The 24834-nt window shown below is 36.7% G+C and overlaps 1 protein-coding gene across 3 annotated transcripts in view; it reads right to left on the reverse strand.

Moving 5' to 3' along the window:
* Nucleotides 1–24401, reverse strand: part of LOC128238565 (uncharacterized) — a 31417-nt gene extending 7016 nt beyond the window's left edge. The window contains exons 1-9 of one of the 3 annotated variants that reach the window (XM_052954635.1): nt 24306–24400; nt 23545–23653; nt 20863–21494; nt 20320–20443; nt 17932–18034; nt 15331–15423; nt 14577–14654; nt 11908–12037; nt 687–857 (exon numbers count right to left, since the gene is read on the reverse strand). In XM_052954635.1, the coding sequence (XP_052810595.1) occupies nt 687–857; nt 11908–12037; nt 14577–14654; nt 15331–15423; nt 17932–18034; nt 20320–20443; nt 20863–21478 (1315 nt within the window). In that variant the 5' untranslated portion in view covers nt 21479–21494; nt 23545–23653; nt 24306–24400. Of the gene's footprint in view, nt 1–686; nt 858–11907; nt 12038–14576; nt 14655–15330; nt 15424–17931; nt 18035–20319; nt 20444–20862; nt 21495–23544; nt 23654–24305 lie in introns of all 3 variants that reach the window. The other 2 variants (XM_052954619.1, XM_052954626.1) reach the window with 2 other exon arrangements.
* Between the last annotated feature and the right edge of the window lie 433 nt (nt 24402–24834).

A 24834-nucleotide genomic window follows, 5' to 3' on the forward strand; every position in this document is an offset into this window, starting at 1 on the left:
ACATTGTGGTATGTTTCAATATATTGCAATATGTTACATTACATTGTGGTATGTTTCAATATATTGCAATATGTTACATTACATTGTGGTATGTTTCAATATATTGCAATATGTTACATTACATTGTGGTATGTTTCAATATATTGCAATATGTTACATTACATTGTGGTATGTTTCAATATATTGCAATATGTTACATTACATTGTGGTATGTTTCAATATATTGCAATATGTTACATTATATTATGGTATGTTTCAACATTATAATTACGGGGTTAGTAGGTATAATAACCTGATATGGGATATACGTGGTAAAGGAAACCATATTGGATGAGAGCGAAGCTCGAACCTGAATATGGTTTCCTGCGCCCCGTATATCCCATATAGGGTCACCTACTATAACCCCTTAACGTATATATCATGTCAACAACCTGTTTACATGTTTAAATGTTTCATTTATTCATCGGAATCGGAAAATAGACGCCATTTTGGTACGATATAAATGTGGTGATCCAATATGGAAAAAAATGGGGTCACGGCGTGACCAGTCCTGGACCAATGGCATTGCGTCATATATGTTGGAGGCATGATATATTGCAATACGGGCTCTTTATATTGCAATATATAATTACTGGTTTTAGCATAATTTGTTAAAGCTCTGATTAGAACTCTAACTTTATACTCACTCCTGTAACGTGTGGAAGTAATTTGCTCTGGTTCTATTTCTGCCCACTCTGCTGCATCATAAGTAACTTCCCCTATTTCATCATCAGGAGTTGCTTCCCCTACTTCATCCTCGAGAGTTACTTCCCCTATCTCATTATCAAAAGTTGCTTCCCCTACTTCATCACTGGTTTCTGAAGAATAAAACATGAACATGTCAATTGTCTTAAGACGTTATTACTACATCTAAGTAAAAAGGTAAGCTTACTAATTCATGATACTGGCATTACAGAGTTAAAATTAATTATAATTTCATTGCATATTTTACACTTCGGCCTTAAAGAAACAAAACATTTGATTCAGATAACTTGACCCTATCGACAAATTAGGTGTGGACCCTGTTGCTTTTATAGTCAGTGGGTAAAAAAAATATTTTCATTCAAAATCAATGAATACAGATTTTTACAAAAATACATTTTAAGTAATAAACCTTTAACTTCTTACTAAATAATGCATTTATGGAAAATATTTATTACTGATAACAAAGCTGTAACAGTGTTTTAATAGCTGGAAACGCAAAAATATTAAATGATTGGTCATCAATGCTAAAAGGTTAACTGTGATCTACTACCCCCACATTTATTCACCAGATTAAGTATATTGAAACAATTGTATTAACTGTGATAAATCTTTTTTGGGAGTAATTAAGAGTGCAGCTTATAGTGGGAGTTTCAATATAATATGTAGTATAAACCTTTCATGCAAGGATATACAGAAAATTACTTTAACACAATGATGACAATAGCGTTATTACATAAAGTATAATAGAAAACAAGAGGGCCATGATGGCCCTGTATCGCTCACCTGTAGCTTTGCTAAATAAAGTGAACATTCTGACCTATTATCATAAAGATCCAATGAAAAGTATGGCCCCTAGAGGCCACTCTTTTATTTGTCCCACTGACCTAGTTTTTTACCCCACATGACCCTATCAGTAGGCAATGCTTCAAACCAAATATTTAAGAGAGCCATAATATGGAGTCCGGGAATTTGCGTTACATCACAAACACTGTGGTGTCCTCTTTTTTAATATTTGCGTTTGTCAAATTTTATGCTGTATTAGGATAGAACAATATCTAAAGCAATTATATTTGAAATGGCATAACACTTCTAGCTTTAAATACAAAGTAATGTGGATTTTAAGTTTTATTGTTAGTAACACTGGACACCATATTACAAAGCATTCTTATGAAGTCCAGTTGATTGTTTTCACTTATTTAGACCACTTACATCAATCAATAGCTTTATTTGAATTGCTTTAAATACAGAATCATGTATTTAGTTAAATATTTAGCAGTTTGTTACCTAGTTGAAGATTGATGTAACAAGACACAAAGTGAGATGTAACTGGACACAATTTGTGTAACAGGACACCAAAAACTGCACAAATTGTGTAACAGGACACCAAAAACTGCACAAATTGTGTAACAGGACACCAAAATCCACACTGGTGTCTTTGTTATGCACAAACAAAGTTGGAGTAATCACAATGCATCTCATCTATTTTATTATAAATTGTTTTCCATTCCAAAGTATATATAAATTCACTTATGCAAACACATTATTTTTGCGTATACATCATCTATATCGCCGTAGACGGTTGTCATATGCAATGGACGTAATACGGGACACGACTTTCTTCAGTCAATACTAAATAAAAGGTTATTTCTGTTGAATTAAATAATTGTAAAGGGTTTCCATACATCACTGATCACTTTGCTAAATAAAAGGACGTATTATGATACATTCTTGGCGACCAGTGAATGCCGCGATTTGTTGCCGACGTAATTTTTTTTTGAAGTCTTTCCTCGTTCATATTTGAGGTTGCCATGCTCGTCTTGTACCGTAAAAAGGCAACAAAAATACCGAAAATTGGTGAAACAGTTATGGATGTCGTAAACAGAACTGATAATACCGCGTTTCCGAGGTGTTGCACTAAGTATTTGTTACTAATATAAAAATAATGCGACGTAACAAAAAAGACACAACTTTCGCACCCGATAGTTGACTTCCCTGTCATTATAATCCGACGTTTTCCAGAACCACCAGTTTACGACATTATCAAAGTTCACGATCGATCACGTTGTTATCATGCTGCGCGAAGATGCATCGATGTCAAGGTCATGAGTTATAATGCTTTTTTCTGTGACGTAACAAGGTGGACACATTTGGTTACGTCGCATTACATGGTTTTATTTTGGAAAAAATAGTATTACCGCTGCTGAAATAAAACTGAAATTAGTAAATACAAATAAAATGTCCACGTTTTTATTTCACACAAATAAGCCTACAAGGATTACATAAAAAGAAATCACATTTAGTTTGTATTTTGAACAACCCCTCCTGAAAATGTCCGCACAGGACACCTGGAAAATGGATGATAAATGTATGATTTAAATGAAGTAACAGTTGCTTGAAAGGTCAACATCATATCAATATAGACAGTTATTTGTCTTGAAAATTTTCTTTAATTTTACAAATCTGTATATCACATGTATTTCTCCAGATACATACGATTAAACTGAAATTTCTGTGATGTAACGCAAAATCCCGGACTCCATATTATGGCTCAAGACCTAGTCCTTGTGGCTTCAGACAAGAAAATTTTAAAGTTTTTTCCTATATAAGCCTATGTAAAACTTGTGTCACCCAGGGTGAGGCCTCTTTTCACCACAGGTGCACAAATTGAACAATCTTGGTAGCGGGCCACTAGGTTATGCCACATATAAAATGCCAATGTCTTGTTGGTTTAGACAAGAAGTTTTTTGTTCTATATAAGCCTATGCAAAACTTGTGACTCCCCCCAGGATAGGGCCTCTTCTCCCCAGGGGCATAAATTGAACAATCTTGGTAGAGGACCACTTGGTTATGATACATACCAAATATTGAATGCGTAGGCCTTGCATTTTCAGACAAGAAGATTTTTAAACACTTTCCTTATATAAGCCTATGTAAAACTTGTGACCCCCTAGGTCTTATCACTTCAGGGGCATAATTTGAATAATCTCGGTAGAAAACCACAAGGTAAAGCTACATACCATATATCAAATGCCTAGGCCTTGTGGTTTTAGACAAGATTTTAAGTTTTCACTAAATAAGCCTATGTAAAACTTGCGACCCCCGGGCAGGGCCTCTTATCACTCCAGAGGCATAATTAGAACAATCTTGGTAGATGTCCATAAAGTAATTATACATGCCAAATATCAAAGCCCTAGGACTTCTAGTTTTGGAGAAGATTTGTTAAGTTTTCCATATCTAAGTCTATGTAAACCACGTGACCCGGGGCGGGGTCATTTTTGACCCCAGGGGCATAATTTGAACAATCTTGGTAGAGGTCCATTAGGTGATGCTACATATCAAATATCAAAGCTCTAGGCCTTGTGGTTTTGGAGGAGAATTTTTTTTAAGTTTTTCTTATCGGTTACCATGGCAACCAGAGTTTCGCATGGAATCCATGTCTTTGAACAACTTTGGTAGAGCTTCATGCAAGGAACATCCCTGCCAAGTTTCATCATGATTGGCCAAGGGGTTAAGGAGATGTTGTTCGAAGCAAAATGTTGACGAATGACGTACATCAAGCGGTCACAAAAGCTCATTATGTCACTGCGTGACAGGTGAGCTAACCATAGGGCCATGGTGGCCCTGTATCGCTTACCTGCCATCGATCCATACTATTGGGACTTTCAGGATTGCAATGCATCAATATTTTGAGTTACTGGTTCTTTCTTAATTGTTAGTAATTAATGGATGCCACCAGGTTATTGACTGCGTATGACCCAATATCGAACTTGACCCAGATTTTATAGAGATGATCATTCTGACCAAGTTGCATTAAGATTAGCCTAAAATTGTGACCTCTATTGTGTTCACAAGGTTTTTGTACTAATTGACCTAGTGACCTAGTTATTGACCGCGGATGACCCAATATCGAACTTGACCTAGATTTTATAGAGATGATCATTCTGACCAAGTTGCATTGAGATTAGGCTAAAATTGTGACCTCTATTGTGTTCACAAGGTTTTTGTACTAATTGACCTAGTGACCTAGTTATTGACCGTGAATGACCCAATATCAAACTTGACCTACATTTTACAGCGATGATCATTCTGACCAATTTGCATTGAGATTAGGCTAAAATTGTGACTTCTATTGTGTTCACAAGGGTTTTCTACTAATTGACCTAGTGACCTAGTTATTGACCGCGGATGACCCAATATCGAACTTGACCTAGATTTTATAGAGATGATCATTCTGACCAAGTTGCATTGAGATTAGGCTAAAATTGTGACCTCTAATGTGTTCACAAGGTATTTCTACTAATTGACCTACTGACCTAGTTTTTGACCCCAGATGACCCAATATCGAACTTGGCCTAGATTTCATAGAGATGATCAGTCTGACCAAGTTTCATAAAGATTAGGTCAAAATTGTGACCTCTGTTGTGTTCACAAGGTTTTTCTAATAATTGACCTAGTGACATAGTTATTGACTGCGGATGACCCAATATCGAACTTGACCTAGATTTTATAGAGATGATTATTCTGACCAACTTGCATTGAGATTAGGCTAAAATTGTGACCTCTATTGTGTTCACAAGGTTTTTGTACTAATTGACCTAGTGACCTAGTTGTTGACCGCGGATGACCCAATATCGAACTTGACCTACATTTTATAGAGATGATCATTCTGACCAAGTTGCATTGATATTAGGCTAAAATTGTGACCTCTATTGTGTTCACAAGGTTTTTCTACTAATTGACCTAGTGACCTAGTTTTTGACCTGGGTTGACCCAATATGGAACTTGACCTAGCTTATGTTAAGATGATCATTCTGACCAAGTTTCATTAAGATAAGGCTAAAATTGTGACCTCTATTTTGTTCACAAGGTTTTTCTAATAATTGACCTAGTGACCTAGTTATTGACTGCGTATGACCCAATATCGAACTTGACCCAGATTTTATAGAGATGATCATTCTGACCAAGTTGCATTAAGATTAGCCTAAAATTGTGACCTCTATTGTGTTCACAAGGTTTTTGTACTAATTGACCTAGTGACCTAGTTATTGAACGCAGATGACCCAATATCGAACTTGACCTAGATTTTATAGAGATGATCATTCTGACCAAGTTGCATTGAGATTAGGCTAAAATTGTGACCTCTATTGTGTTCACAAGGTTTTTGTACTAATTGACCTAGTGACCTAGTAATTGACTGTGAATGACCCAATATCAAACTTGACCTACATTTTACAGCGATGATCATTCTGACCAATTTGCATTGAGATTAGGCTAAAATTGTGACCTCTATTGTGTTCACAAGGTTTTTCTACTAATTGACCTAGTGACCTAGTTATTGACCGCGGATGACCCAATATCGAACTTGACCTAGATTTTATAGAGATGATCATTCTGACCAAGTTGCATTGAGATTAGGCTAAAATTGTGACCTCTAATGTGTTCACAAGGTATTTCTACTAATTGACCTACTGACCTAGTTTTTGACCCCAGATGACCCAATATCGAACTTGACCTAGATTTTATAGAGATGATCATTCTGACCAAGTTGCATTGAGATTAGGCTAAAATTGTGACCTCTATTGTGTTCACAAGGTTTTTCTACTAATTGACCTAGTGACCTAGTTTTTGACCCCAGATGACCCAATATCGAACTTGACCTAGATTTTATAGAGATGATCAGTCTGACCAAGTTTCATAAAGATTAGGTCAAAATTGTGACCTCTATTGTGTTCACAAGCAATTGTGAACGGACGGACGGACGGACGACGGACGAAGAGTGATCACTAAAGCTCACCTTGTCACTACGTGACAGGTGAGCTAAAAAACACATAAAAAGCCTAAATTTATAACCTATATCATAGAAAACTAAAAAGGGTGGTCCATTTAGCACCGTGGTTTGAGCACTCGCTTCTCACCAAGGCAACCTGGGTTCGATTTCCGACCTGGGTCCATGCAAGTTTGTTAGTGGTCACCAAGCCGGACAAGTGGGTTTTCTCTGGGGTCTCCGGTTTCCCCCACAACACAAGTCCACACTCTCGCGCAACATTGTGCCAACGAGAGTGACTTAGTATAAGCTATCATAACTTTCTTCACAATCGTTGTAAAATATATAATTTTTAAACTAAAAATAAAAAAGGCTACATTTCATAACCTATATCATATAGGTTGTCATATAAATTTAGTGACTAAAGATCATATTGCAGTTTTTCATATTTCTGTGGGAAAATTGATTTTTTAATGGCTTAAAGAGTTATAAACGCTAAAGGCAAAATTAAAAAATTTTTTTGGCATTTTCCAAACAAATGAGATCTGTTCTATTAAAAGCTATCTTATAATGACTGAATTGAAGGAATTGATACTCAATTCAGCTGATTCTGAGACAAAACATAATATTATGTCAAAACTGTCAATATGTGGGAGTGCAGCTTTTAAAAGCTTCATAAATAGAATTATATGAATTTTACCAAAGAAAGACACAATCTTGTTCTGCATGGTTGAAGCCATTGTGGCAAATTCGCAAAAATGGTGATCATTTTTCAAAATTGGCATTTTTTTGGGTGACAAAGATTTTTACACAATATTTTGTATCCAGGAAAGACTCAAGAGTGATTTATATCAGCTTTTTCATAATCAAGGTATCTGAAAGTTAGTATGAATTATATATAAACCTAATTTTGCTATTTTTCAGCATCTGTGCGCTCAGTCATATAATGGTTTTTGGGAATCAAAATTGCTATCTCTAAAAAGCATTTCTGTACCGTCACAATTAACAAGAAACTCTTCCCGAAACTGATCAAGTTTATGTTGTTTTCACTTCCTTCTCCTCTCTGAGATTTTTTTCCGGACAAAATCGGTGAAAGAAAAAAAAAGAGAAATCCCTGGTCTTAGCATCATAAATCACAAAGCCACAGTGAGTAGGAGGTGGGATGCTAGACGATTTATGGTGATTTTAATGTCTTAAACGATATAAAATCCTGTTGTTGTTTGGAAAATAATCCTTTCCTGATAAGGTTTTTACTAAGACAATGAAATCACTATTTTAAGAATTTTGAATACAACCTTGAACAAAGCAATCTTGAAAATTCGGCCCAGCAATTACTTTGCATCCCATACATCAAAAATTCAATCCCTAGTTTAGAAACGTTTTAAAAGCCTGTTCCTTACCTAGAAATGAGACAGCAGACTGAAAGAAATTGAATTGGACTGAAATACAAATGAGCCAGCCTCTGAGAAAGCCTGTGATTATTAAGTGCTATTAATATTAACCCAACTCCACTTATTTTATTGAAGTACAGGGCCCAGATCTTTAAGGTCACTGGTCAAATATACACAATAAGCAGTTTGTCTGACTTTTGTTAAAGTTAACAACATGATTAACAACATCGTTGTTAACTTTTAAACTTGAAATAGTTGATAATGTGCTCATATATTTAAATATTATAGATAGTTCATCTGAATCAGCTGTCTTAAAATCTTGTTAGAAATACAGAAGATCAAAGGGGTGTCCAGTAAACTTCCAGAGCAGTAAAGATTTTAAAGTTAACAATGATGAAATTTACAACAAAAGAAGAACGTTATGTTAGTATATTATACAGTAAAAAAATGATTGAGTTTGAATATCCGGTGCCAGTGTTCATTCCTTATATGTGATTGGCTAGTCGGTGTTATCATGTGATATTACCGAGTTACCGGGGTAGGTATATTATGTCACCTGATTAGAGTAAGCCATCGTAGCTCAGTGGATACAATGCTGGACTGCAATTTTGGCGACATGGGTTCGAACCTGGTCTCCGACACAATTTCTTTTTTAACATTTTGGTACTATTTTTTACAATTATGATATCAAAGCGTAACACATTCTAATAAATAATTCTCATGAGATTCGTTTCAGAAAAAAACTTTTTTTGGTGCCAATCTGGAGTACAGTCCCTTTAAAGGAGCAAAACCAACACTTAATAAACACTGGATAGGTGCATTTTAATGCATTACATTGCATTATGATTAATTTAACTCAATTGACTTTAATGATCAAAACAAACAAAGCATACAATTTGTATACACCTAAAAAAATAGCGATATTTTGACGCTTTTTTGAACTGAGGAATTTGTGGCCAGTTTGCTATTACTTGAAAACTCCATTTATTATAAAGGCTAATATTTTTTAACTGAACACAAATCATATGCTTTTTTTGCTTTGATAAAAAAAGGTCATTTTATATCTGATTAGAAAAGAAACAAGAGGGCCAAATGGCCCTGAATCGCTCACCTGTCATATATTGCACATTGGTTTGATAAGAAATCTGGATGGTTCAAAGTAGTTAAGGTTTTTTAGAAGTCTGGAATAAGCTAGGACTTATGGAGTATATCAAGTAAGATGATACGTTGAACAGTGATGATAACATTGAGTCTGGTGAATGAACAACAAGAATTAGTTTAATTGCTTTTATTAATGAACTCAGTATTATAACAAGTGTTGGCAGTAACATATCTTTTAAAAATGTAAACTATCAAAATGGGAGATGTAATAAACTGGGCTTGCTATTTTACTGCACACATCTTTCATGTCAGTAACACTCGAAAGAGGAGTTGACATTATACAGATATAGATAGATAATTCACTTCTCCCATAACTTTGATGCTAGCTTGATCCCTGTTTAGGAAGACAAATATTGAGATTTACTTTTAAATATTTATGGAAAAAGTTAGCTACCAAAGCAAGATTATCTTTGATTTTAAGGCATTTACATCAGAGAAATATTAAGGCTAGTGGATTTTCATTGACCAGGGGTAGTGAAAATTTGTGATATACTAGCCCGACTTTCTTGTGTCTTCAGTTAAGATCATAATTTTGATGACGGCATGAGTTTTTATTTTTTCGTTAATCAATATAAAATATATCTAAAATATACAAAAAAAGTATTGCTATATGGCCAAAAACATGTTGTTGGCCCATATTGAAAATTGGTATGTGTACTAAATATGTTACCCAGTTTAAATTAAGATGTTACTTGTCATTGTGAATTCGGAGATTTTTTAAGTTTTCACTATAACACATATAGAGAAAACCCATCAGCCCCAGGGTGTGGCCAATTTTGACCCCAGGGCCATAATTTGAACAAACTTTGTAGAGGTCCACTAGACGATGAATCATGCCAAATATCTAAGCTCTAAGCCACGTAAGTTCAGAAGAGATGATTTTTGAAGTTTTCACTATAACCATATAGAGAAAACCCATGACCCCCCAAGGGGGCGGGGCCAATTTTGACCCCAAGGCCATAATTTGAACAATCTTTGTAGAGGTCCACTAGTCGATGAATCATACCAAATATCTAAGCTCTAAGCAACGTAAGTTCAGAGGAGATTTTTGATTTTTTTTTACTATAAACATATCAAGTATACCCATGACCCCCCGGGGCGGGGCCAATTTTGACCCCAAGGCCATAATTTGAACAATCTTTGTAGAGGTCCACTAGACGATGAATCATGCCAAATATCTAAGCTCTAGTCCAAGTAAGTTCAAAGGAGAAGATTTTTGAAGTTTTCACTATAAACATATAGAGAAAACCCATGACCCCCCAAGGGGGCGGGGCCAATTTTGACCCCAAGGCCATAATTTGAACAATCTTTGTAAAGGTCCACTAGACAATGAATCATGCCAAATATCTAAGCTCTAGTTCAAGTAAGTTCAGAGGAGAAGATTTTTGAAGTTTTAACTATAAACATATAGAGAATACCCATGACCCCCCGGGGCGGGGCCAATTTTGACCCCAGGGCCATTATTTGAACAAACTTTTTAGAGGTCCACTAGACGATGAATCATGCCAAATATCTAAGCTCTAGTCCAAGTAAGTTCAAAGGAGAAGATATTTGAAGTTTTCACTATAAACATATAGAGAAAACCCATGACCCCCCAAGGGGGCGGGGCCAATTTTGACCCCAAGGCCATAATTTGAACAATCTTTGTAAAGGTCCACTAGACGATGAATCATGCCAAATATCTAAGCTCTAGTCCAAGTAAGTTCAAAGGAAAAGATTTTTGAAGTTTTAACTATAAACATATAGAGAATACACATGACCCCCCGGGGCGGGGCCAATTTTGACCCCAGGGCCATAATTTGAACAATCTTTGTAGAGGTCCACTAGACGATGAATCATGCCATATATCTAAGCTCTAGTCCAAGTAAGTTCAGAGGAGAAAATTTTTGAAGTTTTCACTATAAACATATAGAGAAAACCCATGACCCCCAAAGGGGGCGGGGCCAATTTTGACCCCAAGGCCATAATTTGAACAATCTTTGTAAAGGTCCACTAGACGATGAATCATGCCAAATATCTAAGCTCTAGTCCAAGTAAGTTCAGAGGAGAAGATTTTTGAAGTTTTAACTATAAACATATAGAGAATACCCATGACCCCCCGGGGCGGGGCCAATTTTGACCCCAGGGCCATAATTTGAACAAACTTTGTAGAGGTCCACTAGACGATGATTCATGCCAAATATCTAAGCTCTAGGCCAAGTAAGTTCAGAGGAGAAGATTTTTTAAGTTTTCACTATAAACATATAGAGAAAACCCATGACCCCCCTGGGCGGGGCCAATTTTGACCAAAGGGCCATAATTTGAACAATCTTGGTAGAGGACCATTTGGTGATCCTACCTACCATATATCAACGGCCTAAGCCTTGTGGTTTGGGAGAAGAAGATTTTTAAAGTTTTTCCTTTTGGTTGCCATGGCAACCAGGTTCTAAATGGAATTGAATTCTTTGAACAACTTTCATAGAAGACCATCCAAGGAACATCCCTATGAAGTTTTATTAATATTGGCCCAGCGGTTAAGGAGGAGATGTCTTTTAAGTAAATTGTTGACGGACGAGGCACGACGCACGCCGGACGCCGGACAAAAGGCGATCACAAAAGCTCACCTTGTCACAAAGTGACAGGTGAGCTAATAAAACAAAATTACAAATATCAGTAACTTTTTCTATAATTGTTTTCCAGTCAATTATTTTTATATATTCGTAATAAGCAAGCAAGGCAGGGGCCTTTCAAATGAAACCAAATTCATCTGGAATCACAAAGCATGAAAATTCAACATTATATATGTAACCTATGGCTTAATAAAATAAAAAACCTTTTTTGTACTTGAATTAACTAAAATGAAACTACCTTTTCCTGACGACTTTCTGGGTTTGGAAAAAGAGGGCGTTAAACTCCTTCTAGAAGTTTTGGTTGCCATAGTAGCTGCTGCTGTAGCAACTGGTTGAGTCCTTAGTTTCTTCATCAGTTCTTTGTTCGCCTGAAATTTGAGAATAAAAATATAATTCATGACTTTATGTTTACCAACTGCATCGAAACAATTGACACAAGGGCTCTTGTGGAAGCTAGTAACGAGGTACCGGGTAGGTGTCCACATCTCACCCAAAAGCTGATGGATTCTCATCAAGGGCCTCTTTATTTTAGCCCCATTCTCTTAGCCTCCCAAATGGACAATTATACTGGGGCCAGTGTTTCATAAAGGGTCTTATTTAGTTCAATAATCTTAATGCAATCTGTATAAAGGTAAAAAAAAGCAAATAAAATTTCTTTAGTCCTCAACTTCAGTGTGTGTATACCACGTGATAAATTGTGTCATAAATGCTACGTCGGAAGGCAATATTTTGCTTAAAATGAAGACTTTAAACAAAGATATCTTCACTATTTTTCCAAGGTTTTAAATGAAACATAGTGCAGTCTACGCCGCTTACGGGGCCCTGCCTTTGGCCTTTTACCAGAGGTTGATTGAGAGTTTAGTTTCTTAAAACACTTCAACAAACCTTTTCACAATACGGCCGTCTGACGGAGCACTGTCAAAACGTTATTTTGGAAACAGGTTTGTCGAAGTGTTTGAGGAAACTAATCACCTTATCAAACTTCAGTAATAAAATGAAGGCGGGGCTCCTTAAGCGGCATAGACTGCCCTTTGTTTTATTTGAAATGGTGTAGTAAAAGAAAAGTAATCTTTGATTTAAGTCTTTATTTTAAGCAAAATGTTGCCTTCTGACGTAGCATATATGACGTAATTTATCACTAGGTATACACACTCTGAACTTGTAATTCATCTTTAATACAGGCTAAATTTTAATTTACTCATTAAATTTTATCGATCTGTACTGAGACCAAGCCCCATTTTCTCGAAACATCTTAAGTCTCTTATAACAGTATCATGCTAAGCACACTATTTTTCGTTATAGTGTATTATTCTCTCTTAAAAGAGTTTTGAGATAAAAAAGATAAACTACGTTTTGTTTTATAATATCATATTTTAGGCACTCGGGTTCAACCATATGTCATTAATGGATTGTAATTCAGCGATAAATACTATGTATTATAATGCTCTGAAAATTGCAGGAGTTATATCTGATATGTTTTATATATTGCATGTGAAATTTCTATATTCTATATGCAATGATATTTGAATTATTAAAAAAATCCACGTAATTCTTACTTTTACACTTGTTATTACATTTTCCAGATTTTGAAAATGCTTCAAATACGATTGGTAAAAGTACTTCGAAACTGGACAGACTTGAATTGTTGCTATGAAGTACATATTGAGCAACAATGACCTCCAAGTGTGACCGTGACCTTCGAAATGAGAGCAAGTGCATTACACCTTCAAATGAATTATAAATGTTATTGTTTATTGAAAGCTGCACACAAAGATTTACTGTTTTGACAACATTTTTTTTTCTTGATATGAGCAAATTTCTACGTAAATATCTGCAAACCAGTGATATAAGACTGCTGACAAAAGATCAGATCACAGATGTTCATATTTCCGTTCCAAAATTAATGTTTAATGGCTAAAAGCGTAACTAACGGTTGAAGTAAAATGCACAAAACATCAATTTTTATACTTAAATATGAAAGTCTGTGGTCCTATTTTTTGTCTACAGACCATCTTATATCACTGGTTTTCATGCATTTTCGCATAAATTGGCTTGTTCCAAGACAAAAAATACAGAAGTTGACATAACAGTCAATCTGTGAGAGTGCAGCTTGGAGTCATATTTCATGTCCATTTTGTGAAGTTTCATTGTATTCCTATCAATAATCACAAAGCTATGGCCCCGACAAGGGGTTGAGGGACGGGCAGACAGTGTCTTTACTACTCCTATCTCTTCCGATGCATAAAAAACAAAATAACATTGTCGTCTGACACAAGGTAAGAAAATAAGGGGCGATGGGTTGTATGTTTTTTTCACACACAACTGGCCAATCCATGGACATCAGTCCCAGTGAGAATATCAATTTAGTAGTATAAATAGAGACTTAATGCACTAACAAAAGGGACTCTCGTCAGAGTTACCCTGGTTCTTTTTTTAGGCGCCAGTGTATTAGCACTGACACAAGGTTTCCCCGTTTACCGTCAATCCTACTTGATAATTAGTATTAATTGTAATTAAGTGTTGGATCAAACCTTCCACCTCTGGCTTGACAGTCAAGTGTTTTACCACTAGACTATGAATCCACCACAAAATAAAAAGAAAAGATTATTAGTATCTTACGTGGCCGAGAGTGTAAGTTACAATGTAGGTTCATCCCAACCCGAACGAAGGGTGTTTTGCAGAAACAAGGTTTACCGAGTTTCCCCAGAACACCCTGCGCAATGGTTGTGATGAACCTATCTTACACGATCAGTTATGCTAGATGCTTTTTCTCCCACCTCAGTTAACCAAAATAAAGTAATTATGTATTTAATCGCTGGAACTCTTTTGTGCAAGAAAAGAATTTCTAGCAAGGTCAATTTTTTTTATCTAATCTTATAGGAGTCGGAAAAAAATCACTATTCTTACCTTGAACTTGATGATGTATTCTATCATCGCTCTCCTGTTGTCATACACAACATACTCGTTGTAATCCTTAGGACAGCCCTTTGAAATAAAAAAACGTTAATTAAATTTACATTACCAGTAGGTTTTAATACAAGCCTCAAAATGAATTGGCCATAAAATATATATATACAGTTCAACCCTGTTGACTCGAATTGCTTGGCTCGAACTCCTTGTTGGCTGAAACTAAATTTAAAAAAGGAACGTTTATTTAAACTCAAAGCAAGAATTTGGGTTGAATTTACCGAGGCTCGAGGTTTTTTTGTAGGTCCCTCAGAGTTCGAGCCAAAGGGGTTCGCCAGGCAGTGTATCTTTTAAAGGACTTGAACTTTTAAAATTTTGTTTCTTACAAAATACTTAACTTTCTATGAAAACTTTGCAAAGTCTTACAAAATAAGCTTATTTTTTTAATAAATCATGTGTATTGCTGTAATAAAATATTTTTTGCTTGTCTGTTCAGCTTTTACCATTTTTATTTTACACCATAAAACAAGATGGCTACAGAGGACTGGACTTTCACCGGGATTATATGATTTTGAGATGTTAATAGAGATTTATCAGTGTAACAAAAACGATTATTGACTGTTTTAAACAGTGAAAATATCGCCTTGATATTTTTCACTGCTTTGAAAATCTTACAAATTTTCACTTTAACATTAAATGATAGCATGCACAGGGCACTTGGCATGATATATTTGATACTAAGTATTATACTTACCGCCACGGAGTCATACTTCTTTAATCCATGTGTGATTGTTTCTTTTTCTGGTTCCCGCCTTAATTCTTTATCATCCTTAAACTTTGGGTAAACCTAGAAAAATAAAAGAAGTGTTTAAAAGACTCAAATGATGAAGGCCTTTTGTTACTGAGCAGAAATAAAATGATATAATTTAAAGAACTCACTCACAGATTGTATGGTCACAGGAAAGGCTTCCTTAGTAAATTGTTTAAATTGAGTTGGCTGATTGTTTTAAACTTATATATTTTTACAAAGATTGTGTTACTACAAGTTTTTACAACATTATATTAATCAATCTTGTTGGCGTGAATCGTTATGCGAAAGTGTGGTCTTGTGTTGTGGGGGAAACGGGAGTACCTTGAGGATATAAACCACTTTCCTGCTTCGTAACCAGAAACCAAACACATGTGCACCCAGGCCGGAAACTAAACCCGGGTCACCTTGGTGAGAAGCGAGTATTCAAACCACTGCTCTAACCAGAAAACCTGACCTGGCAGATACTTATTTGAATATATACCATAATTTTGTAAATCCATAAGCCTTAAATGATTTAATTTTCAATGGCATTGTACAATCATTCTCTTTGGCAAAACAGCATTTTCTGTCTAATTTTGAAATAAGCACTCCCAACAGGACTCAATCTTATTAGAACTCTAGACATTTAATTATTGAAACAAGCATTTTAATATCCACATAAAAAAAATCTTTCATTGTCTAAGGCTATATACGAACGAGTTCCTTTAAAGCTGCACTCACACAGATTTACAGTTTCGACAGTTCATTTTTATTTTCGTCTTTGAATCAGCTGATTTTGGTCAATGCCTTCAATTCAGTCATATAAGATTACTCACAATACAACAGATCTGAATTGTTTGGAACACTGCTGAAGATTCCAATTATCTTAAGCATTAGTACCAGTAATGCTTTTAGCTATCAAGTGCAACCTTTTTTTAAGCATTACTATGATACTATATCCTGAATGTAAAATATGATATTTGAGCATAGCAAACATGATCATCTTTCACATTGATTGGGAAACTTTTCTTTGATAAAGGGAAATAACAAATACATAATAAATAGACATCAAAGAGATGAGTTGTGGATATGTTTCATATATAATATATGTACATGCAAAATAGGTTTTTCTTCAGTCAATCAAGGGACATAACACCAACATTATTAAAACCAGAGTTATGGGCCTTGCTGTTCATGTGAATAATGCCGCTGGTAAGTTTCATCATGAGTTCTTGAACTGTTTATTGCCGCAGCTATGGCTTTTTGCATGACAACGCCGCTGAAGACAGTGAAGATTTCACAATACCTAAACTTTTTTCTTTGAAAAACAGAAAAGCTTTATACTGGAAAGTGAAAGAAATGTCCACTTTCAAAGCATTTTTTCCTTTAAAGAGGCATTACTCAAAAAATACTTTTTGGAATTTCTCCACATATGCATATTGTTTAGTGTAAAAATGTGTACTTAAACAATGAAAACTAGAGCTGTCACAGGAGTGATGAATACCCCCAAATGCCGCCTGGACACAGGAATGGCAAACCATTCCTTTGAAAAGAGGCCATAACTCCAAGGTTACTGCACACTGCATCTTCTTTTATCATGCATGTATTGTTTTATTTAAATCTGTTGAGTAATTTAGAAGTTACACTGCTGACAAGAAAAACTAGCCTTTCATGAGTTATCGTCCAGAAACCGTTTTTCTATTTTTAGTAACAGTGACCTTGACCTTGGCCCCACCAGCCCCAATATGGAACTTGACCTGTATCTTCTGATGTTACACCTGTGTACCAAAAATTGTTCAAATCTGTCTAGCCTTTCATGAGTTATCGTCCGGAAACCGTTTTTCTATTTTTAGTAACAGTGACCTTGACCTTGGCCCCACCAGCCCTAATATCGAACTTGACCTGTATCTTCTGATGTTACACATGTGTACCAAAAATTGTTCAAATCTGTCAAGCCTTTCATGAGTTATCATCCGGAAACCATTTTTCTATTTTTAGTAACAATGACCTTGACCTTGGCCCCACCAGCCCCAATATCGAACTTGACCTGTATCTTCTGATGTTACACCTGTGTACCAAAAATTGTTCAAATCTGTCTAGCCTTTCATGAGTTATCGTCCGGAAACCGTTTTTTCTATTTTTAGTAACAGTGACCTTGACCTTGGCCCCACCAGCCCCAATATCAAACTTGACCTGTATCTTCTGATGTTAAACCTGTGTACCAAAAATTGTTCAAATCTGTCAAGCCTTTCATCAGTTATCGTCCGGAAACCGTTTTTCTATTTTTAGTAACAGTGACCTTGACCTTGGCCCCACCAGCCCCAATATGGAACTTGACCTGTATCTTCTGATGTTACACCTGTGTACCAAAAATTGTTCAAATCTGTCTAGCCTTTCATGAGTTATCGTCCGGAAACCATGAAAACTGACAGACTGACCGACCGACAGACCGACCGACCGACCGACCGACAAGCTCACTCCTATATACCCCCTCAAACTTCGTTTGTGGGGGTATAATTATTTTTCAACAATGAGGCAAATTTTTCTTTGAAAAAAATAGACTACCTTGATATCACCCAGAATAACTCGACACTTGAGAATGTACGCCTCATCGGGGTTTGGCCTGCCTGGGTCGTCTGCATAATGTACGCACTTTAGAGGCGTGTCACTGAAATGGAAGAGAAGTGTTTTTTTGTGAGAAAATACTAAAAAGCGTTTAGAACCATGTAGGAGTCCTGAGTAAATCTAAGGCCACGTTTATAAAAAGCTTGTTAAGGTGTTACCATTTCCCAAATTTTAAGGTGTAGTTAAGCAGGTAGGTAGTATTTTTTTATTTCTTTTTTCCTTTCTTACCCCTTAAAAGAACAGACGAAAATATGACCAAAAAGAGATACTCAAAAAACCTTTAGGTTACAGGCTCTCAGGAAATCTTATGAGAAGGTTGAGTTACATCAACAAACTGTTTTTTCTGGCTTTGCAATTCAAAATCTGGCCAAAAATGAATGAACTAAAGAAGTCCATCATACCCCCCTGAGGTAGATGCGCTTGCCGAAGTAGCCCATCCTATCACTCTGAATTAGATGCCATTGCGGAAGTAGCCCATCCTACCCACCTGAGGTAGATGCCCATGCCAAAGTAGCCCATCCTACCGACCTGAGGTCGATGCCCCTTGCTGAAATGGCCCATCCTACCCAAGTGAAGTAGATTATCTTGCCAAAGGAGCCCATCCAATCCACCTGAAGTAGATTCCCTTGCTGAAGTAGCCCATCCTACCCACCTGAAGTAGATGCTATTGCCGAAGTAGACCATTCTACCCACCTGAAGTAGATGATATTGCTGAAGTAGACCATCTTACCCACCTGAAGTAGATGCTATTGCCGAAGTAGACCATCCTACCCACCTGAAGAAGATGCCCTTGCCGAAGTAGACCATCCTACCCACCTGAAATAAAATTCTTTGCTGAAGTAGACCATCCTACCCACCTGAAGTAGATGCCCTTGCCGAAGTAGACCATCTTACCCACCTGAAATAGAATTCTTTGCTGAAGTAGACCATCCTTCCCACCTAAAGTAGATGCCATTGCCTAAGTAGACCATCCTACCCGCCAGAAGTAGATGCCAATGTCGAGGTAGACCATCCTACCCGCCTGAAGTAGATGCCAATGTTGAGGTAGACCATCCTACCCGCCTGAAGTAGATGCCAATGTTGAGGTAGACCATCCTACCCACCTGAAGTAGATGCCCTTGCTGAAGTAGACCATCCTACCCACCTGAAGTAGATTCCCTTGCTGAAGTAGACCATCCTACCCACCTGAAGTAGATGCCCTTGCTGAAGTAGACCATCCTACCCACCTGAAGTAGATGCCCTTGCTGAAGTAGACCATCCTACCCGCCTGAAGTAGATGCCAATGTCGAGGTAGACCATCCTACCCACCTGAAGTAGATGCCCTTGCTGATGTAGACCATCCTACCCACCTGAGTTAGATGCCATTGCCGAAGTAGACCATCCAACCCGCCTGAAGTAGATGCTATTGCCGAAGTAGACCATTCTACCCACCTGAAGTAGATGACATTGCTGAAGTAGCCCATCCTAGCCACCTGAAATAGAATTCTTTGCTGAAGTAGACCATCTTACCCACCTGAAGTAGATGCTATTGCCGAAGTAGACCATCCTACCCACCTGAAGAAGATGCCCTTGCCGAAGTAGACCATCCTACCCACCTGAAATAAAATTCTTTGCTGAAGTAGACCATCCTACCCACCTGAAGTAGATGCCCTTGCCGAAGTAGACCATCTTACCCACCTGAAATAGAATTCTTTGCTGAAGTAGACCATCCTTCCCACCTAAAGTAGATGCCAATGCCTAAGTAGACCATCCTACCCGCCAGAAGTAGATGCCAATGTCGAGGTAGACCATCCTACCCGCCTGAAGTAGATGCCAATGTTGAGGTAGACCATCCTACCCGCCTGAAGTAGATGCCAATGTTGAGGTAGACCATCCTACCCACCTGAAGTAGATGCCCTTGCTGAAGTAGACCATCCTACCCACCTGAAGTAGATTCCCTTGCTGAAGTAGACCATCCTACCCACCTGAAGTAGATGCCCTTGCTGAAGTAGACCATCCTACCCACCTGAAGTAGATGCCCTTGCTGAAGAAGACCATCCTACCCGCCTGAAGTAGATGCCAATGTCGAGGTAGACCATCCTACCCACCTGAAGTAGATGCCCTTGCTGATGTAGACCATCCTACCCACCTGAGTTAGATGCCATTGCCGAAGTAGACCATCCAACCCGCCTGAAGTGGATTCAAATGCAGAGGTAGACCATCCTACCCACCTGAAGTAGACTCCCTTGCCGAAGTAGCCTATCCTACCCACCTGAAGAAGATTCCCTTGCCGAAGTAGCCTACCCAACTGAAGTAAATTCTCTTCAAGAAGTAGCCCATCAGACCCACCTGAAGTAGATTCCCTTCCCGAAGTAGCCCATCCGACTGAGTCTCTGGTCCAGGCCTTCTTCACACAGTCGTACCTTCTCCACTCCTGTCCCATGGTACAGATACTGGACATTCACATCATAATCTGCAGTGGAAGGAGTTGAAATGTACATACTCAGGCATGTATAAATATTAAGAAATATAATATTTTACTTATGCATACTTCTTACAGACATTACAATAAGATTTAGCTTTTACCAGACCTAACACTAAAACCATACATGCCATATACCCATTTTCCATCATTTTTGTTCTTTGTCTATACAGTAGGAATCTTTTCTAAACCAGCACCATATTTCCATAATGGTGCATCAAATCTACAAGTTGAGTGTTTAGCTAGCCAGGGTGACAATATTATGATATCAGTTGGCACCTTCTTTAAATATCAAGGAATTTCAATTAAGGACAGCTACATTGTAAGTGTTTTTCGTGCATACTATTTACATAAATTAACATCAGTGTCAAAGAACTAATCTTAGAGGTTTAAAAGAATATTGATTTTACCATCTGTACTATGAATTTTTAAGTCTTCTATTTCATCTTTGAACTTCTTCAATAATCTAGTGTTCTGTAACCTCTCGATTCCTGTAACCTCAATCCCTACATCAGCAAAGTCTTGATCGACCACATCATACTCCTTGTCACCTTTCCTCAAGGGAAACAATTTGTAATGTTCCTTTTTATGCATGTCCATACACCAATTTTCTGGCAAACCATTGGCGCCAATTTCAGGAACTATTTCTGATGTTCTCATCAAAATATCAGTATCTATATCACTAGTACTTCCGTCCTTAACTTTAGAAGAATTGGCGCCAATACTAAGTGATCCATTAATTTCCTCGATTAGATCTTCACTATCAAAACTTCCTCGTCTCAAGCCATCCTTTCCAGAGTAGGTAAAGTCCTTCGGCAAAATTCCTCGTGTTTGGAGATCTGCTATTTCCTCCGCCATATCTTCATCATCATAACCTCCGCTCGAGGACTTTCCTCCTTCATATGCACCTCCACTTTTGTAGTTTCCACTAGCTTGTTCATGGTCCTGAGTCTCGTCTTGCACCTTGACCACTCTCCTGCGACCTCTCTGTCTTGGTTTTGGACGTGTACAATCTTCAGCCATCATGGTCTCCAGTACAAATCTGAAGAAACAATGGTAAAAAAGAGCATTTTTTTAATAATGCTTCAAGGGGATTCATGGTTTGTCAGGACTGACAATAAAAACAAGAGCTGTTGTAGGACAGTGCGCTCAAAAGGCCATTCTTTGTATTTAGGTTCATATGGCGTTATGTGACCTAATTGTTCACAATGATAAAACAATCAAATGACAGCTTCAATTTTTTATCAAAAACCATTTAAAATGTGACAGAAAATTATCAAGATATTGTTACAAACTTTATTAACACACTTGCTATTGAATTTTTTATATATTTAAGTCTACGAATTAAACAATTATGTATTCAAATGACTATCAGGTATTTGCTGTTTGGTGATTATTCATTTATAAGATTAAGTAAATAATGCAATGTCAACCAAGATTACAAAATATTGTTGCCAACAAAAAATCTGTGAGCAAGCGCCTTTAATTTTTTTAAAAAGCCCGAATACATTAACAAGCCCAAATACATATAATAACGAAACCCAGGTATGTCACAACATATCGGTTGATTATATGGATTGATTGGCTCATGCAGGTTTGGGCTTATATCAATCACTGTTTGATAAAAATTTCTTTAAAACTGAACAGAAACTTAAGAAAGTACTTCTTTAAGAAGATAAAAAAGCCCCGATTAAGGGTAAATTTGACAAAACCATAAAAATAACCATATAATACTCCTATATAATGCCCAAAGCTTCTAAGTTTGAGTAGTTCATGAAGTTGTAGAGATCAGATGCACCGTTACTTCAGTGTGTAAGCAATTTTTGCTAAATATATGCACTCTGGTTTTTTTCTTCTTTGGAAATGTACTTGATATACATGTATTTGATTTTTCATGTTTTTTTGGCATTTTTGTTTGTAAATTGATTTCATACTTTTTTACTTCCACTGTTAACTCACTAGAATTCAAAATATATTTTGGCTATTAACACTGTCATTTTTTAGATAAACCATATTTACATGTTCACACCACGGATCAGACAATTGTGAACTCTATCGGCGGTAGTTAAAATCTACCGCTTTTGAATCTGATATTGAATTACTGTCACTCAGTCCACTGTCCTTCGATTTAAAACACTAAAAATCTTATTAAATGTTTTCATCCTGGAGTTTAGCACTTTGCCTAAAATTTAAAGAAGCCAAATTTATTTAGAGGCTATTTATAAAAAATAAGATTGGGTGACTCTATTTGGGAAGGCAGTTCCAACTGTCAATCATCCTATTGCTTAACATCAATAGAATCAATGTGGTTTTAAATCTGTTCTTAAAAATGTTTGTTCTTGTGCACCCTTATATAAAACACATTTGCTGAGACACAATCTATTTTATGGATGAGTTTGTAAACTTGAACTAGATCTGCTCTTTTTCTTCAATACCCCAGATTTGAAAGTCCCTATCGCTTATTTCATTCGATGTAAATGTACATATAGCTTATGCCTTCTTTGTACATTTGCAATTGCTGTTTGGTCCTTCTTATATTTTGGAGGCCATAAAAGTGAAGCATGGTCTTTATTAGAGCCATTGTCTTGTACAGCATGAGGAACATTTCCTTTGATAGATGAGTAAAAAACTTATATAATGAGGCCCAGATTTCTAGAGGTTCATAATTATGTAGGTACATGTATACATGTAGCCTACCTGCTCCAACAAAGGACAGAAGCAAACTATTTTTTATTTCTTCCAAGCCTGTACTACATGTATATACTATATACATTGTATACGGTGAAACATCGACTACATCGGTATTTACACAACCTTTAATTTTCAAAATGATTACAGATATAAACGAAAGTGAGCTCCAATACTACACATTCAGGTGGAGTATCCATTGGTTCAGTGCAGTCTAAAGTGTTCACATCAAGACATCATGGAGCCAACAACAGTTCAGGTAACCACTTCAGCAAGAAAACCAATTTGGTAATAGGTCAGCAACCCTCCCAGTGCCAGTTCTGTGCCACAAACCATTTTGGTTTCAATAACCATTCACATGTACCTTATAACAAGTCCTCTCCTTGTTCACTTCCCATACTTACCATTGGACAATGAAGTACCAACATAAGTTATCAGCCGATACAACCAGGAAGTGTTCTATAGCTACCCGTTTAACTCACTGTTAACCACATCTGGGGCCTACGCTTAGCACTGTGTCAACCATTTAGGGGAAACATTACCAACTATTGGGTGTTACAAATTACCTGCCCAGCGAATACATTAGATTCCAATGAAATTTGTTTGTAAATTTTATACAGTTTAATAAAAGTGTTGAATTTAGATTATTGCCTCTCGGAGTTTTACTGAAAGCCAGAAACAAACCAAACTAGTCCATTTATAAAAAAAATCAGTCGCTTTAGAGTCTTTGATGATTTTTGTTTTGGCAACGCTATTTGTTGTAAAGGGAACATAATGAATTTCGGAATGTTAAGAAAGTTCCCTTAATGCATTAATATGGGCCCCATTAACCTTAATGCATTAATATGGGCCCCATTAATATTGTGGCTAACACGGACCCTGTCACTAGATATGTCGCAAACCTCCCTCACATCAAAGGCTTGGTTGTAACATTAGAATATCAAGGCTATGAAAACATCTAGAATATATTTCTGTCGCGTGACCTGCTCTCACTAAACAGCTAAAAATTAATGACCAAATATACAATTTTGAAATAAACTTATTAAGTTCAGTTTCAAGTATTCAACTTCAAGATTGATTTCTTCAAATGGTTCAGAAATACATAAAAGTGGATTGGCTACAACAATTTGTATACACTTAGAAAAGAAAATATTGCAGTAGTTACATAATCGTGTCGTGTCAAATCAACGAAATATACTGGTCTGGAAATGATACACCCCAGGAAATGTTTTCCACTAATCAGAGCCAAAGTGAAAGTAGGAATTTCCAGCTAGTTATCCCCCTTTTCCCGCAAATGTGTCAAGCGGTTAAACACAACCATTATAATGGCATGTCGTTGAAAACAACGGTTTCGTCCCTTTAAGCTTACCGCCCAATCTGAGTCTACGTTTTTATTTTAATGTAAAATTTATCTGATATTGCATATCCGTTTTGTGTGAACAAATTTCTGTTAACGGGGAGTTGTATAGATACTAATTAAACATAAAATAATGCAATGGACATTAATTACTGAAATAAAATGGCATTGAATTATATGTACGAGTGTCCGTCACAGCCGTATGGATTCTTGCTCTAAGGCCAAAAAAAAATTGTGTGGTTCGGGTCACCCGACCCTACCTGGAAAATATCGCCGACCCTACTGGTTTTTTTTGGGTGCGACTTCCGAAAAAAACAACACTCCAGAACGTCGGGAG

Source organism: Mya arenaria, chromosome 1 (assembly GCF_026914265.1).
Source record: "Mya arenaria isolate MELC-2E11 chromosome 1, ASM2691426v1".
Taxonomy (NCBI): domain Eukaryota; kingdom Metazoa; phylum Mollusca; class Bivalvia; order Myida; family Myidae; genus Mya; species Mya arenaria.